The following is an 18,700-nucleotide window of genomic DNA, read 5'->3' on the forward strand; positions in this document are numbered from 1 at the left end:
GAGGTGGAATCTCAGGGTTGTTTTGATTTGCATTTCCCTGATGATTAAGGATGTTGAACATTTTTTCAAGTGCTTCTCTGCCATTCGGTATTCCTCACGTGAGAATTCTTTGTTCAGTTCTGAGCCCCATTTTTTAATGGGGTTATTTGATTTTCTGAAGTCCACCTTCTTGAGTTCTTTATATATGTTGGATATTAATCCCCTATCTGATTTAGGATAGGTAAAGATCCTTTCCCAATCTGTTGGTGGTCTTTTTGTCTTATTGACGGTGTCTTTTGCCTTGCAGAAACTTTGGAGTTTCATTAGGTCCCATTTGTCGATTCTCGATCTTACAGCACAAGCCATTGCTGTTCTGTTCAGGAATTTTTCCCCTGTGCCCATATCTTCAAGGCTTTTCCCCACTTTCTCCTCTATAAGTTTCAGTGTCTCTGGTTTTATGTGAAGTTCCTTGATCCACTTAGATTTGACCTTAGTACAAGGAGATAAGTATGGATCGATTCGCATTCTTCTACACGATAACAACCAGTTGTGCCAGCACCAATTGTTGAAAATGCTGTCTTTCTTCCACTGGATGGTTTTAGCTCCCTTGTCGAAGATCAAGTGACCATAGGTGTGTGGGTTCATTTCTGGATCTTCAATTCTATTCCATTGGTCTACTTGTCTGTCTCTATACCAGTACCATGCAGTTTTTATTACAATTGCTCTGTAGTAAAGCTTTAGGTCTGGCATGGTGATTCCGCCAGAAGTTCTTTTATCCTTGAGAAGACTTTTTGCTATCCTAGGTTTTTTGTTATTCCAGACAAATTTGCAAATTGCTCCTTCCAATTCGTTGAAGAATTGAGTTGGAATTTTGATGGGGATTGCATTGAATCTGTAGATTGCTTTTGGCAAGATAGCCATTTTTACAATGTTGATCCTGCCAATCCATGAGCATGGGAGATCTTTCCATCTTCTGAGATCTTCTTTAATTTCTTTCTTCAGAGATTTGAAGTTTTTATCATACAGATCTTTCACCTCCTTAGTTAGAGTCACGCCAAGATATTTTATATTATTTGTGACTATTGAGAAGGGTGTTGTTTCCCTAATTTCTTTCTCAGCCTGTTTATTCTTTGTGTAGAGAAAGGCCATTGACTTGTTTGAGTTAATTTTATATCCAGCTACTTCACCGAAGCTGTTTATCAGGTTTAGGAGTTCTCTGGTAGAATTTTTAGGGTCACTTATATATACTATCATATCATCTGCAAAAAGTGATATTTTGACTTCCTCTTTTCCAATTTGTATCCCCTTGATCTCCTTTTGTTGTCGAATTGCTCTGGCTAATACTTCAAGTACTATGTTGAAAAGGTAGGGAGAAAGTGGGCAGCCTTGTCTAGTCCCTGATTTTAGTGGGATTGCTTCCAGCTTCTCTCCATTTACTTTGATGTTGGCTACTGGTTTGCTGTAGATTGCTTTTATCATGTTTAGGTATGGGCCTTGAATTCCTGATCTTTCCAAAACTTTTATCATGAATGGGTGTTGGATCTTGTCAAATGCTTTTTCTGCATCTAACGAGATGATCATGTGGTTTTTGTCTTTGAGTTTGTTTATATAATGGATTACATTGATGGATTTTCGTATATTAAACCATCCCTGCATCCCTGGAATAAAACCTACTTGGTCAGGATGGATGATTGCTTTAATGTGTTCTTGGATTCGGTTAGCGAGAATTTTATTGAGGATTTTTGCATCGATATTCATAAGAGAAATTGGTCTGAAGTTCTCTATCTTTGTTGGATCTTTCTGTGGTTTAGGTATCAGAGTAATAGTGGCTTCATAAAATGAGTTGGGTAGAGTACCTTCTACTTCTATTTTGTGAAATAGTTTGTGCAGAATTGGAATTAGATCTTCTTTGAAGGTCTGATAGAACTCTGCACTAAACCCATCTGGTCCTGGGCTTTTTTTGGTTGGGAGACTATTAATAACTGCTTCTATTTCTTTAGGTGATATGGGACTGTTTAGATGGTCAACTTGATCCTGATTCAACTTTGGTACCTGGTATCTGTCCAGAAATTTGTCCATTTCGTCCAGGTTTTCCAGTTTTGTTGAGTATAGCCTTTTGTAGAAGGATCTGATGGTGTTTTGGATTTCTTCAGGATCTGTTGTTATGTCTCCCTTTTCATTTCTGATTTTGTTAATTAGGATTTTGTCCCTGTGCCCTTTAGTGAGTCTAGCTAAGGGTTTATCTATCTTGTTGATTTTCTCAAAGAACCAACTCCTCGTTTGGTTAATTCTTTGAATAGTTCTTCTTGTTTCCACTTGGTTGATTTCACCCCTGAGTTTGATTATTTCCTGCCGTCTACTCCTCTTGGGTGAATTTGCTTCCTTTTTTTCTAGGGCTTTTAGATGTGTTGTCAAGCTGCTAGTATGTGCTGTCTCCCGTTTCTTCTTGGAGGCACTCAGCGCTATGAGTTTCCCTCTTAGAAATGCTTTCATTGTGTCCCATAGGTTTGGGTACGTTGTGGCTTCATTTTCATTAAACTCTAAAAAGTCTTTAATTTCTTTCTTTATTCCTTCCTTGACCAAGGTATCATTGAGAAGAGTGTTATTCAGTTTCCACGTGAATGCTGGCTTTCCATTATTTATGTTGTTATTGAAGATCAGTCTTAGGCCATGGTGGTCTGATAGGATACATGGGACAATTTCAATATTTTTGTATCTATTGAGGCCTGTTTTGTGACCAATTATATGGTCAATTTTGGAGAAGGTCCCGTGAGGTGCTGAGAAGAAGGTATATCCTTTTGTTTTAGGATAAAATGTTCTGTAGATATCTGTCAGGTCCATTTGTTTCATAACTTCTGTTAGTTTCACTGTGTCCCTGTTTAGTTTCTGTTTCCACGATCTGTCCTTTGAAGAAAGTGGTGTGTTGAAGTCTCCCACTATTATTGTGTGAGGTGCAATGTATGCTTTGAGCTTTACTAAAGTGTCTCTAATGAATGTGGCTGCCCTTGCATTTGGTGCGTAGATATTCAGAATTGAGAGTTCCTCTTGGAGGATTTTACCTTTGATGAGTATGAAGTGTCCCTCCTTGTCTTTTTTGATAACTTTGGGTTGGAAGTCGATTTTATCCGATATTAAAATGGCTACTCCAGCTTGTTTCTTCAGTCCATTTGCTTGGAAAATTGTTTTCCAGCCTTTCACTCTGAGGTAGTGTCTGTCTTTTTCCCTGAGATGGGTTTCCTGTAAGCAGCAGAATGTTGGGTCCTGTTTGTGTAGCCAGTCTGTTAGTCTATGTCTTTTTATTGGGGAATTGAGTCCATTGATATTAAGAGATATTAAGGAAAAGTAATTGTTGCTCCCTTTTATTTTTGCACAAGATATTCTATATGTGTGTCTAGTGGTTCCTTGGAGAGGCTGGGATGAGAAGCTGGGAGGAAGTGTCACCCAAAAGATAGAGTGCTTGGCTTCCCTCAGCTATAGCTCCAGAGAGTTTCAGTTTCACACTTATCTCTCCCTTCTTTATAAGGTTTCTCTGGAATGATTTTGACTGGGAAAATTAAGCTAGGTTTTGTTTTATAGATATGCAAAATAAATGCTCAAAGAATTGTAAAATAGTAGAGGAGAATATTCCTCTGTCTCATTGGGAAAATCTCCCCACGGTTCAACCTTCTCACTTCCCCTTCTTTCCTCCTAGCTCCTAATCTAAGCAAAGAATCCAATTTCCAATTCTATCACATTCTCAAAAATGTTGAGTCCATTCTGAGTCTGTATCATGTGGGTCTCCCATTTGTATTTGGATAACAAAGTATTTTCCAGACATCACATGCATGATAATTCACAGACACAAAATATGAGCCCCTCCTAACCATAATCCTAATCATAATTTTCTTTATGGGTTTTTTTTTCTGCTGTGGATACAGCACCAGTGGAAACTCCAGTGCTACCTTGAGAAAAGCCCCACAGCCCACACATCTTCTCCACAGAAGACTTTCTCTAGTTTGTAAACAAAGTATGCTTGTTAGAAACTATTTGAATATACAACATAAAACCAGTAAATAAATAATGATCTGAAGAAAAACAATCTCGCTTCCTTCTGTCCATATCCTATTTCCTGCCTCCGTATGCATCTGCAATACCCAAGCAGGCTAGATTTCTACGTTTTCATTAGAAGCTCAGAATCTAGGAAAACAAACAAACAGTGAGAATGCACTTTTAGAAGACAACTTGTTTTTATGAACAACTAGAAACCTCTTATAGGCCATAGAGATTTTAATTCATACCTCAGTGATACCACATTCTGGGTATGTAACGTCTGGCTAGTCACTTTCTCTCTCTGAAGCTCAATGTCATGTGAGGAAGATCATGGGCCTTCTCTAGATTATTGCAAAAACAGTATAAGACACATTCCAGGGTAAAGTAAGAGTTCAACAAATGATCTCCATATGTTTCCATCTGTAAGTGACTATTTCTATACTATAGTTCTGGCTGTGACATCTATTAGGCTAGATTGTAGAATGAGTGACCAGTTGGCCACCTTTCTTCTCTTAAGCCACCACTCTCTAAGAGTTGTTGGACTCTTCCTTTATCTTCTCCTTCTCCCAACCTTCAGTTTAACCATTTTCATTCATTCCTTCTGGAGTTTCTCCAAGTCCTACACATTCAAATATGTTGCTTTGTCATCGAACTTGGTCTTCTTTTTTTTAAGATATTTATTTTTTTATTAGATATTTTCTTTATATACATTTCAAATGCTATCCCAAAAGTTCCATATACCCTCCCCCCGCCCTGCTGCCCTACCCACCCACTCCCTCTTCTTGGCCCTGGCATTCCCCTGCACTGGGGCATATAAAGTTTGCAATAGCAACTTGTTCTTCTGAGCAATTTATCCCTTCATATAGACAAAGTAAAAATGAGAGCAACCTCCAAATAGGAGGCTGATAGGTAGAAGCAAGGAAGATGGCCTACGTAAGGAACTCAAGCAAGGAAGATGGCCTACGTAAAGAACGCAAGGGGAACAGTCACATGCTCAAAGAAAATTAGCACTTACTGCTCCAGTATTGGGGACAAGCTAAAACTGGAACATTTTTAAAATAGTGCCAACCATTCTACTGACAATTACCTAAATTGCTCTTAAGTATATGACTTTTAACAGCAAACTTGAGACTTGTTATGGTCACATTTGAGAATCAATGAACAAGACCAATAAAATCCCTGTAGCACAAAAGTTAAGGAGATCAAACAAGAATGCTGTATTCTGCAAAATGCCTCCAGCCATTAGGTAGACAGCGGAACACTCACTATATCATTCACAGGCAATGGATTTGGCCAGTCTTGGCACATGTAAAAGATCCTTCATTTGTGTTCAATCCATCAATATAATTAATATTTCTTGGGCTGAAAGTGCAGCAAATTCTAAGTGACTCTTAAGAAAAGATGGATAGAGGTTAATCAAATGCACGGCGATCACAACATGCTCCTGACATAGTCAACAAGAAGCAAATACAAAACAGACCTGTAGCAAACTATCCCTTCCAGATATACACAATGACTTGCAAGGAGTCTCTTCTCATACATTCTATCTGCTTTCTGTTATGGTATCAGTGAATATTTCTAGCATTTTGGGAAAGAGCAGTATATCTCAGTGGGCACGCATGTGAGTTCAGCACACACACACACACACACACACACACACACACACACACACGTGGTGGGGAGGGAGGAAGACATCACATTTCCACATCCTCTAGAGAACAGTGAAAATTCCTACTAGTTAATAGTCTTCCTGTTGAGTGCATATCTTTGTTTTTAAGAGATGATTTAAATTGTTTTCTTCCCCTTCTAGAACAGTTTAAATATATGTTTAGAATGAAAGTCTTGGTTGGGCAGAGGGGGAAAGCTTCAATCTTCTGGCTGACTGCAGACTGGCAGTGTAGGTCAGATCTAGTAATGTTTTTGAAACTATGAGGGTCCTCACAAGACATTGGTTGGGTTTGCAGGTGTCTGTCAGAAAACAGGTCTGAGCAACAGGCATGAGAGAATATCCACACTGTGGGACTTCCTTCAAGTCAAGTTTTCCAAAGAACCCTTGGTTCTGGGTTCAGAAGAAACTCATGGTTTGGTGTTGAAGACCCCTAGAACGGTAGTCACATGGGTAGTCTGGTCCACCAACTAATTTCTTAAACCCTCAGATATATACAACTAATACTATGATTGTGAAATAATCAGAAGTTGAAGATGGCCAAGAACTTATCACCTTATCATAGAATCAGCACAAGAATCGGCCTCCTGAGTAAAGGCAGAAAATCATACAATACTTAATTATCACCAGACTTCACCTGATCCATCACCCCTGCTCTCGATAGCTCCCCCATGTTCAGGCATGTACCCTAGATGCTTGCAGCGGATTGAAGGAAAGGCATGCGAACACAAATACTGTTGGTGTGGTGTACACAGTGAGAAGCTCTAAAAGAAAGGGTATTACAGCTATAGTATCCTACTTCTTTCTTGACAAATATACATCATAACCTTGTAGTTATAATTTTTTCAAAAGTAAGCCTCCACTCATGAACTGCACTACAAATAGCCTCTGATTTCATTTGTTTGGCAGTAGAGAGAGTCTTATACACTCTGGGCAACTGTTGAGAAAGTGAAAGCAGGACATTGACAACAACAAGTCACCAGATTGCCACTGAGTTAGTGACTGTGGCCAGTAGCCAAAACTGATGGCTTAGCAAATCCTCACTGGACACAACCCAGCACTCCCTTCTTTACCCAAATGGGCTCTTCGAGTCAACAACAAATAACTCCTAAAATCCAATAATTTGTACCATCCTTCTGCAATCCACCATGCCTTGGGAAGACATTTTTAATTCAGTTTCAACTTCGCAAATAACCATGTGGAGTATTAGGATTCTTATATGAGGAATAAAAATTAAAATTAAAATGTGAGAAACTAAATAACTCAAAAAAAAACAAACAAACAAACAAACAAACAAACAAACAAAAAAAACCAAAGGATAGAGGGACGAGAGACAAGAACTAAAAAAAAAAAAAAAAAAAAAAAAAAAAAAAAAAAAGTAAATTAAATTGGTTCATCAGACAGACAGACAGACACAAACACACTGCATCCACTTAGAGTGAGCAGGGGTCATCTGCTGTAAACCTTTTCGGAACCTGAAAAGGTAAAATAAAATTCCTGCTGACATTTGGGTCATTCCTTTAAAAAGAAAGAAAGAAAGAAAGAAAGAAAGAAAGAAAGAAAGAAAGAAAGAAAGAAAGAAAGAAAGAAAGAAAGAAAGAAAGAAAGAGGAAAGAAAAAAAAAGATAGCCAACAGATTAAAGGAACTCCATTTATAAAAATCAAATGAACCTCTAACAAAGCTTGTTTGGGGACATGAATAAATCATCCATCCATGAATTATTCATTGTTATCAAGAAAGAAGCTGGGGATTCCTGGAACCGGGCAGGATCTGGGGAGTGAGCAAGTTCATTGCTGCGTACCTTTCACATGAAGGGAGAGAACCCACCATGGGTACACATGACAATGTGAGGCCAAGCGTGCCAATCCTCCATTCATGAGACACTTCACCACCTTTATATCCAGAGAACAAAGCAAATAAAGTTTAATCCATAATGTAATCAGTAAGCAGACAATAAGCAGTCTGTCCTTCCATCTCTCTGTCTTTCCCTTTCTCCCTCCCTCTCTCCCTCCCTCCATCCCTCCCTCCTTTCCTTCTTTCCTTCCTCCCTCCTTTCCTCCCTCCTTTCTTCCCTCCCTCCCTCCTTTTCTGTCTCCTTCTCCTTCTCTGTCTCTGTCTCTCTCTGTCTCTCTCTCTCTCTCTGTCTCTCTCTCTCTCTCAGTGTGATATACATAGGAAATATAAACTGTGTGCTTAAGATCATCGGGTTGAAAGCTTGAATCTGAAGAAGTTGACTAGAAACTCCTTGATGACAAGCTGTTGGCATAGCCTGCCCTTCTCATTCATGGTTTGCAATGGGCCTGTTCTTGGGAAGCAGTACAAGAGAGTAGAGGGGAGGCTCTCAGATTTAATGCACTAACTAATACATGTGTGTGTTCCAGGTCCAAACTGCTTTGCAGGAACTACAATAATTCCAGCTGGCATTGAAGTGAAAGTGGACGACTGTAACATCTGTCACTGTCACAACGGGGACTGGTGGAAACCTGCTCAGTGTTCAAAGCGCGAATGCCAAGGCAAGCAGACTGTGTAGGGTAGATTCCCGACCAGTGACTTGTTCTAGGAGGGGATGCTATGGCTTCTACACTGCACATGTATCGCGCTCAACAGAATGAGCAAACCAACCCCTGCCAGCTACAACAGGGTCACCAGCAAAACCTTCTGGGGTTGACAAAAGTGAATATTTTACGAAGAGGAAATCTCTCTCTCTTTCTCTTGCTATATAAAATATACATAGCATATAGCTATCTACACCACTTTTGTAATTGCCAATGCTTGATGGTAACTAGACAACCAAGCTTTCTTGGACAAGAAAGAAAGAAAACAGCCTTGGACAGGCTCCTTCCCAGGTGATGTCTCTGACCTGCCGCCTCACATCCCTTGATTTACTCCATCTTTCCTCTGATGTGCACCCTACATTTCTCTATTGTATGTTTTCTACCTTTGGAATCTAAAGGGGTCAGATTGGACTACATGGTAAAGTTTTGTGTTTTCATGAGAAGTGTTTGATAAAGAAACTTTGTGGGAAAATATCCTTCCAGAGGGGGAAGATTGAAGAGTATCCAAGTCTTGGCTCTCTTGGGGGTAGTTATGTTTGTAGGCTAACAAATAGAAAGGTAAACTGGGCCCTCTGACAATCAGGTAAGGAATGGGTATTTTGACCAATATGTTGGGGCTCACTGTTGATTCTTACAGACCACGCATTTTACACATAAAATTTTGAAACTGCCTATCAGAACCAAGTAGGTGAGCGAGAACACCATGTGTTGACCCAAGAACCCACAGAGACAGGTATTTAAAACTGTAGCATTTAATCATCGGACTTCTTCATGATGCCAGCCTTGAGTCTGGTTTATAATTAAACACACAGCAAAGCCCACCTTGTCATCGGGCGATATAAATACCAGAACCAGGGTGAGTAGCCCCACTGTGAATCAATCTTTCTAAACATTTCTGACTTTCAAGTACCAGTTTGGCTGAAAGCCACAGCAGTTTTTATGGTTCAGGACTGTGTTTTCCATGTTACAGTAACAACCACTCAGCCCTAAATCTAAAATCCAGATTCAGGACACTCTTTCCACCTTAAGTGCTGATGTAAATTAAAGATTAGGGTAGAGTGAGTCTTGCACAATACAATTTCATTAGTTGAACATTTTTTTAATGTATATATAATAGATACTAAACGATTAAAGAGAACTTTTGAAGCGTCTCAAGGTTGCCCTGGTAATGCTGCTAGTCTAATAATGGAAAATATTAATAATAAAAGAAATACACAGGGTATCTGATGCCACCTCTAGTCAAGTGCAAAATTCCCAGCTCTGAGACCACATGGCCTAGTTCACTCTCTGTCCTAAAAACCTTGGTGCAGATTTGATAAGATCCTTAGGAAACTTCAAAGTTTTCTTCATCTCCAGTTGTCTTTCTTTTTCCTGTTTTCGGCTCCCACCCGTAATATACACTTCATGTGGCTTCTGTGAAGGATCGCATTGCATAGAAAGATATCTCAGTGTCAGTTTCTGATATTTGGGGCTAGATTGGTAGGGAGTGTGCTGCCCGCTCTTATGATACTAAGCGACATTCTTAGATTTCATGCCCTAGGTAGCAGGAATACCCAACTAGTTATATCAACCAAATGTCCCCAGACATAGCCTAAAGTCATCAACGGGTGTGGCTAGGGAACAAAATGTCACCTGGCTAAGGAGCTGTGTCATGCAGCTATATCATGTGTGCCATATAATGATCTGGGCAGCTTCGACTGCCCACATATGGCTTTGTTGAGCCCTTGAGCCCTTTGGATCATGCACAAACAGTAACTCCAAGGGTCAGTCTCCTCCCTGTCAAGTGGTGTTTCTAACACCCACTCTCCGGACACCAGTTTCTTTAGTCTCATAAATTAGTTTTCTCATTCAAAATTGTCAGCCTCTCCTTCCTGGAAGCACTGCCTGTCATCAAGAAAGAGTTGTCATTTCCAAAATTAATGTGCTGACGAGCCAGACCTGACACTTTTTACACACAGTGTGCTTGTGTTATGATACAAATAACCATCCTGGTGCCATCCGAGGAAGAACACCCAGCCGCCTTCCTTTAGAACACCAATTTGCTGCGAGGTTGGTGCCTTTCAGTTCCCACTATGGATACATCATAGAGACAGCCATGAATCATTCATGAGCAATTCTGCATGATTTATGCCTACACTCAAAAGCAAAGGCACTCCATACTTCAGTCCATGTCTAGACAGAGTTGTACTATACAGTTTTCTTTGCCCTGAGGTTGCCTAATGCCAGTTCCAAAAACTCACATTCTTGGAAAGAAATAATAATATTAATTATTATTATAATAAATGACAGGAATAAGGTTTAAAACTGAGAAAAATATCGCTACTAGAGAGAGCCATGTAGCCTAGACCCTTCTCTATTATTAAGGAGCTACTACGTCCTTGTTAGAGATGGGATGTGCAGCTTGGAAGGGAAGATACAGAGATTTTGCATCAAAGTCTGAGCCCACTGACATTCCCAGCAAGGATTCGGTAGGCTAGAGTGTAACAACCATCAAGACTCTTCAGACAGTTCGCAGCTGCCAGCGGATCAATAGTGGCCTCTGTGACAAACTTGAGAAGGGGATTTTTATCATTGTTTGTGTCAGGTTTGGGCTTGGTTTCTTTTGTGTGTTTGTTATGTTCTTTTGGTTGTTCAGTTTCACTACAGCATGTCCTTTATCACTCCGAAGCACCAATGTTTTCCCACCTTTAGGAAGAGACAAAGCAGAATTTCTGTGGCAGGATTTCTCATAAATGGATAAACATTCAACAATTTCCTACTACCAGGTCACTGAGAAATTCTTTCCAAGCTCAGACATCAGAGTTCTTCTGATCTAACCATTTTATTATTGTTGTTTCTTTTTAAGGCTTTGATTGCAGCCACAGTTACCTCTGTTACCATTTCTCCTCTGCCTTTGGCTCTCGGCTTTAAATTCAACTATGTTTAAATAAGGGATCAGTATCTGGTTTGTCAGCTAATGCCTGTTAAACTGATTCAGTTTCTAAAACCTTTGAAAAATGGTGTGCCTGAAAACTAGTGAGAGAGAGAGACAAAACAAAACAAAAAAACCACTAAATACTAAACTGTACAAAAAGGGATTCTAGCAACAATATTTGATGTGTAAAAGAATATATTATTAAAAAATTATTTTGTTAAATATAAAGTGTGTTAACCAGTGAACATTGTTTGTGGTATATGTTACTTCCCAGGTTTCTCCTTTCTCTACCCCTTAGTCAATACTTTGGTATTGACCTGTGTGCATTTTTCATTTTTCAAAATATGAGGCTGATCTGGGGTGTGTCAGAAATCGAGACTCAAATAAACTGCAAGTGAGGGTTCTTTAAATGGTAGGGACAAACCTTCTCTCTCTCTCCACACTTACTCAGCGCTACAGTGTGTGAGTGCTCAGGAATGCCACACACACTGCTGGCCTCAAAGACTGCAGCCTCATGGTCAGTCTTCAAACAGCCCTATGAGGAAGGAATCTTGCCTGTGTTTTACTACAGAGAACACCAAAATGCAAAGAGACTAGTGCTTTGGCTGGTTTGCTTGACATCATGATATGGAAAGTGGCCATGCAGAAATGGATTATAAAAATTTTCAAATAGTCAATAAAATAGTATGAGGGTCCTCTACTTCCTCATTGTCCCAATCCAGTAGTTACTAAGATTTTGCAGAATAGCGAACCTACTAATTTCTATCCATGATATCGAGCATATACCCATTCATCTCTGAAATAACATAATCATCTTTTTTAAAGGTGGTATTTTCTTACAAAACTGTATTGTTATATTATCAAGCCCAGCAAAATTAGTAACCTTAGGACTATCCAATATGCAGTCCATATTAAAAAAGATTTAAAAAAAAACATGTAAGAAGAAAATGTGTTTTTATAATCCAAAATGGTCTTATATTTGGTTGATGTGCCTTTTAAATCTGAAATACAGATTTAAACCTTGCCAGCCACAGCTAAAAAACTCTGACAAGACCCCTGCGTCTGTTGTTATTTGAAAATTTTTACTGAGAATATTATTCTTTCAATACCCATGTTCGACTTCACCAATTGACTTTCAAGAAGCAACAGAATCAGGTCCAGAGTAAACATTACTGCTGGCATCCAGTACCCAGAGCACGTACCTCTTTGTCTTCTTTGTACACAAACCCTCTACAGGAGTCGTAATGAAATGTTATTGTCATGCTCCTTGAGACAAACCCACTGCCTAATGCAAAGTTATGTGAACAATATTATATTATTATAACTACCATCACTTTCTACATTACTAGAGAATGGGGGGAAATACCCACTCAGAAAACATCAGCATTGTGTCCCTAAGCACATAAAGACACATCTGTATCCTACCAAGGTTTTCATAAAACAAAATTAGACTTCCTTGCATACATTGAACTTTCTAGTCCCTGAGTCCTCAAAGTTTCATACAGCAGACCCTTGAGAAGCAGAGAACTATGAACCAAGGCTCAGGTCTGTCGATGCCATTTGAAGATGTGTGTTGAGAATAGTACTCTTCGTTTAAAAAGTATCGTCATGATTTTGAAAGGCAAAATGTTATCGCTGACTCGTCAAACTCACCTGTGCTTGCTGACCGCATTTTTTTATATGCATCAGATTGACACCCAAAACATCCTGTTTTGGGATCCTGAGGCTCCACGATCAAGGTTATGCACCGAGAAGACAGACTATTTATAAAAGTTAAGTAAGTTGAACTGGGGGATAGGGAAAAGCTCCAGGAGTAAAGTGTTTGCCACATACACAGGAGTCCTGGGCTCAGATCCCCATCACTCAGGTAAGAACCTGGGCATGGCAGCCCTGAGGATGGGAAGTGAAACAGGAGAAGCGCCAGGGTTTGTGGGCTGACTGGTCTAACCTGATAAAACCAGATGCAATAAACAGGGGACAATAAGGAAAAAACCTGAATTGACTTATAGACACAACCTACACATGGACTGAAATCCAGTGTGTCTCCACACAAGCACACATGCATAGGCCCACCCCTCCTCTCCTCTTCCTACGTGAACTCCTTAGAATTTCTACCGCTGAATTTTAAAGGTTCCATTTACTTTCTATTACAAATGCTTTCAGTAGTGGCTATGACATGAGTTTTGTTTTGATTTTTTTTTCTTATTCTTTCCATTTCAAATGCTAAATATCTCCCATACCCCCACTACAAATAGGCTTTGAGTAGACTCACTTTCAAACAGCTACCCTATTACAATTAATTTAAAGCTGAAAAGTATTCCAATAAAAGACCCTTTTTTTTTCTCCAAGTAAATGAACACATACAGTAACAGGAGTAGGAGGAACTAGAATATAAGACTCAGCTGCTATTACTTGAGTTTCTTGGTGTGTCAGACACGGTATTAGATGCCATACATAAGACAGTGACTTCTGTCACCCTCACGACTATAATGAAATTATTGACTGAATCGCCATTTTGCAGACTCTAACACAGAAGCCAGAGAACATTTGGTTTTCCTGGGCTTACATGTCTAAGCAGAACTGTCTTCATAGCACAGAGTTGAAAGCACTGAGTAGAAGAGTCCAACGAAGTAGTTTAAATTAAAACCTGGAAGGTCCTATTGGAGATCATCTGCCATCATTAAGTGATACTGGATTTTGATACTGTACCTTAGGTATGACTTATGTATATATTTAGGGGAAAGGAATGGTATGTTTTGGGAGTGACAAGCAATTAGATATGATTCAAGTATGAGGCTACAGATGCAGGCATGTACTAAAAGATGCATCTGGGAAGAAAAACTCAATTGTCGAGACCTGGAAAACCATACTAAGAAAACTGAACCTGCCTTTTATTGGCTTTGCAGATTCATTGTAATAATAAGAGAAAGAAGGTGGCATGGTTATATTCATATCTCACAGACAATTGTGACAGCAGAGTGAAGAATGGATTGGAGACCAAAGAGGTGGGGACACTAATGGTAGACAATTACAGAAGCCTGGTAAAGAAATAACAAGAATCCAATTTAGTGTGAGTGAGACTCAAACACATCAGTTAGGACAACAGTACTTCACTGAGGCTCCAATAAGATGTCAGTCACATCACTGGCTCATGACATTAGAAGGATGGTATTTCCAATGACAACAACCAATAATGTGAAGCCTATAGTTTACTTGGTGTGGCACCTGATATCATGTTAGGACACTATGCCAAAGTTGCTAGTAACATATTAGTACTTCAGAGTCCAGTACAGATGTATCTGTCTCCCAGACACCACACCTGTTTGCCAACCTACTTTTATCTTGACTCGAGCAATTGCAACTTGAATAGCCAACATCACTACTGATCAGATGGACTTTTATGTATGTATTTTTGAAAAGAGTCTGTATTTGGAAGGTAAGACGAAAACAATTCTTTAATTGTTTTTTTCTTTTTGCAAATGTTAAGCTCTTATTACAATATATCTGCATACTGTGAAATAAAAGTACCCATAGCTTCTATCCCTTACCCTGACATGAACCCCTTTAAATAAATAGACAGACTAATAAGAGAATTACTTAGATATCCACTGTGGCCATCTGGGTTTGGTTTTCTATGGAACATATAGGGGTAATGGGGTAGTTAGATCCCAAGAAAACCTTTTAATATGAGGTCTCTGAAATATCTAACTTTCTACATGTACACAGAATATGCATGCATGTGAGCACACAAACACACACACACAAACACAAACACACACACACAGCACATACAATATGCTTTTCATTGTTGTTTCATTTCCTACTAAATTAATCACAACACTGGGTCAACCAGACCCATTAATGGCATTTCTCATTTAGACCTGGAGAGGCAGTTGCAGGTGCAATTTAATTTGTTGACCCATGATCAATAGCAATTAATAGCATCTCTTTAATCTTGCTGAAAGGCCTATCTCCAGCTTCCAGTAGCCACCGTCTCAAGGGACAGGTAACCATGCATGCAGTTTGGTTAGCTTATAGTTCCCTTCAACCACCTACATTTTGGAGATGGTGTCCCTTTCAGAGGTCATTGTTTGCTATACGTTTTCAGCCATCACTCAAAAGTTCATTCTACCTTGTAATTCCATAATCCAAATATTAGAAACCTGTGCTGCCGAGAAAAAAATATAGACTAATCCTTAATCCAGAAAAACTGACATACTTCTTTACAAATTACACTATATTAATAAAATTGTTACTTACATTCCCTAGGGCTTTGTGTTAAAGTGCAGCTGAGACAAATGCTGCAATTTGGTCTTTTTCTATTTGTCATATTAATTAAAAAGTTATTCCTTTGTCTTTAAGCAGCTTTTCAGTAGGAAAACAGACAGTGGTTGAATTGAGTGGCATATTGTCTTCCTACTGTCAAGAAGCATACAAGATTGCAGCTGTAGAGAGGGAAGTGCCATGCTCTAAGTGTGGACATACATAATAGCCATATACTGGCCTAGGCACATGGCAAGGCTTTCTGGAACATAGAACTTGTGTTTGAGCTTTACAAGAAGAATATACTAGAAAATAAAGAATAAAGAAAGTGACCAGTGTCCTCTTTCAATACGTAAGGGGGGATTCTGCTAACAATGCTTGGGACATGTAACTACCCCATCTTGCTGACAATGAAACCTATTCAAATCATTAACCATGTGCCTGGATCAAAGCCAGGGTCTTGAAATTAATCAAAAGAGGAAAATGGGTCATGTCTATAGTGTGCAAGAATTCCTTGTCTTGTCACATCAGCTATTTTTTCCATAGTCAGTTCACTGACCAGAGGGATTCTCTCTCCTCTGCCTCCCTCTGATACCAAGTGTACTGCATTTTCCCAGAGTTTGCATGTGTATCTCTACAGCTTACAGTTCTCTCCTTTTGGTGGTATTTTAACTGCTGGACTCATCAATGGGCCTTCTATGCACTACCAGGTTCAGCTGTGGAATGGAAGATGAGAGAAGCCTGTTAAAGCATCAGTAAACAATCAAGAGATATGTGGTGTAGCAAGGATTCCTTTTTAAAGGGATCAGGATGGTTGCCTGCTCAGCCAATTCATGAGATTAGTTTTGAAGTCAATGCCCAATGTATATTTCTCATGTGATAGTTTCACAAGAGAATAATGGAAAATATATGAGACCATATCTTCTACATAACTTTTCAGTTTAGATGGCTATGTAAATATGAGACATGCAATGTGTAAATTGCAATGATAAGATGTCTTTGGCACATATGCACATATATATCTATATATGTCTGTATGTATGCATATATATATATTTGTATCTGTATAAATACTAAAAGCCTATATATAGAATTGTAAAAAGCTATAAATATTATGGAAGATTTATGATTCTGTCATTAAGGTAAAAATCTTGATATTTCCATCCATCTCTTACACTCTACTCTCTTTTTTACCTAGCGAGAACATGCTCATCTAGCTAACAATAATTCTTATCTAACTTTTGCTTTCTTGTGAAGCATTTCATTAGTTCTGCTTGTTCATAGATTTAATTTCCCATCCCTAATCATTTGTGGCTCATGCGGTCCATCGATTTCAGAGGGAGGCAGAGAACACGAGCAAAGGAGGCTTAAAGAGGGGGATGGAAGCCCAGCTGTTGGGGAGTCTAAAAATCACTGCAGTGACAGTGAAATTTATGTATATATAAAAAAGAAAAAGGTATCTCTTATTAAACGTGAAAACTGCTAAGCATGTGGTTGGGAGATTTTGCTTGCTTGCTTTCCAATGAGGTTGTCTTGACTCTTCATTTTCAGCCAGACAAATATTTCCACTTGAGAAGGCTTCTTTGTCACTGACCTACCTGCTATCTGGTGTGGAGTTTCAGAGTACCATTCCCCCTGGGCATCCAGATGTGCAACAGGGTACATTCACACAGCTGGAAGAGAATCCTCTCCAAGCCACTTCATTTGTTTATGGAAGGCATTCTTGTACCCTGTTAATTGGGCTGACAGTAGCTTTCAGATCCCAGGAGAACCCTGAAATGTTCCAGGAGTCTCTCAACACTCAATTGCGTGTTTGTTCAGTGTGACAAATATTCTGCTGTCAGGGATGTTAACCTTAATTGCTTGGTTTTGCCCTCCCCACACCCTTGAGCTCATGAGTTACTAAGCATGGCGCATGCTCTGGATATTCACAGAAGGGACAGCATTCCCTATGCTACTTGTAAGTGAGAAAAGGGCCACCTAGGGTCCCATTTGCCCCTCTGATTCCTTCAGCAAAACAGCATTTAGTAGCAGTCAGGCCACTGACTACATAGACTCTAGTGTTAGAGCTCCATGGTAGTTTTGGGAGAACATCATGACTGGTTTTCCATTTTTCATAAAATGTCTTGGATTCAAGTTATCCTCCAATGAACTGGGAGTCTAGGCTCAAAGCAACAACTCTGCAAAATGATGCATTTGTAAGCTCATAACTTTAAAAATGAGACAGTGCAAAGAATTACTATATTTCACACCACCAATGTAGCATGGAAAGATACATTTTCCTCTTTGCACTGTACAAATAAAACCAGGGCATACATCTGTAATCGCATGTCCTGCACCATTGATTTGTTCTTTCCAAAGAAAAGCCAGTCATCAAAATCATATGTCTATTGAAAGAATGTCAACTCAGAAAGATACTCTTTGCTTACTGTGCAATCTATACTTCAGGGCATATAAACCCAGACCATATAGGCTATTGACTAAGACCATACTTGTTACTCTCACTGTTTTCCAAAGACATAAAAGGACATCTTAGGACTGCATCATGTTTTACTGCATCTAAATACAGTTAGAAACATGTTCTCTAGGAGCTAGCAATATTGCTGAGTGGTTAAGAGAAGTTGCTGTACAACCCCGAGGACTTGAGTTCAGATCCATGCACCTTTAATACAAGGGAAAGAGAAATGTGGCTCTCCTGTGCCTGTAACCCCAGTGTGTGAATGCCAGAGACAGATGATCTTTGAGCTTTGCTGGCTGCCAACTAGCCAAAACATATGAGTTTCAGGATCAGGAAGAAAACCTGCCTCAGAGGAAAGGGGAAGGATGATAGGCAACCTAGGGTCCTCCTCTGCCCTCTGTACATTTACACCACACATATGCATATGCCATAAACACACGTGTGCATACACACACACATGCACACGCATGCACATACACACACACACAGAGGAAAGGTGAGGGAAAGAGATACTTTACTCCTCTTCTCAGAAACACAATAAAATATAAATTTTGTACATTGATTAATTTGAAGAGTTGTATATTTAGTATCACAAGAACTGGGATTCAACTGGATAATTTGGTCTACAGTAATCTGCATTGAGACATGGTCTATGTCTATTGATAGCTCAAATGCACCAGATCACTATAAAGGTTCACTTATTAATAGCTCTGTAGATATTTTGTGAATAACGTCTACAAGGACAAATGTTTTCCTCTTTTACATGAGCAATTTAATATGTATGACTATATTATTTTATTTCAGTGTAGTAAGAACATTTAACATGATATCAACT

General features: G+C 39.2%; 1 protein-coding gene and 1 long non-coding RNA gene across 12 annotated transcripts in view; one reads left to right on the plus strand and one right to left on the minus strand.

Moving 5' to 3' along the window:
* Vwc2l (von Willebrand factor C domain-containing protein 2-like) overlaps positions 1–14,928 on the plus strand; it is a 163,500-nt gene extending 148,572 nt beyond the window's left edge. Inside the window, exon 5 of one of the 4 annotated variants that reach the window (XR_373257.4) lies at positions 8,057–8,141. Coding sequence is in view for 3 of the 4 variants with exons in the window: in XM_006496063.4 (XP_006496126.1) it covers positions 8,057–8,205 (149 nt within the window). In the remaining variant the exon portion in view is untranslated. Of the gene's footprint in view, positions 1–8,056 lie in introns of all 4 variants that reach the window. The other 3 variants (XM_006496063.4, NM_177164.3, NM_001310658.1) reach the window with 3 other exon arrangements.
* Positions 1–18,700, minus strand: part of Gm29906 — a 67,495-nt gene that overhangs the window by 22,996 nt on the left and 25,799 nt on the right. The gene's annotated exons all lie outside the window — the stretch shown is intronic.

Source organism: Mus musculus, chromosome 1 (assembly GCF_000001635.26).
Source record: "Mus musculus strain C57BL/6J chromosome 1, GRCm38.p6 C57BL/6J".
Lineage (NCBI taxonomy): Eukaryota > Metazoa > Chordata > Mammalia > Rodentia > Muridae > Mus > Mus musculus.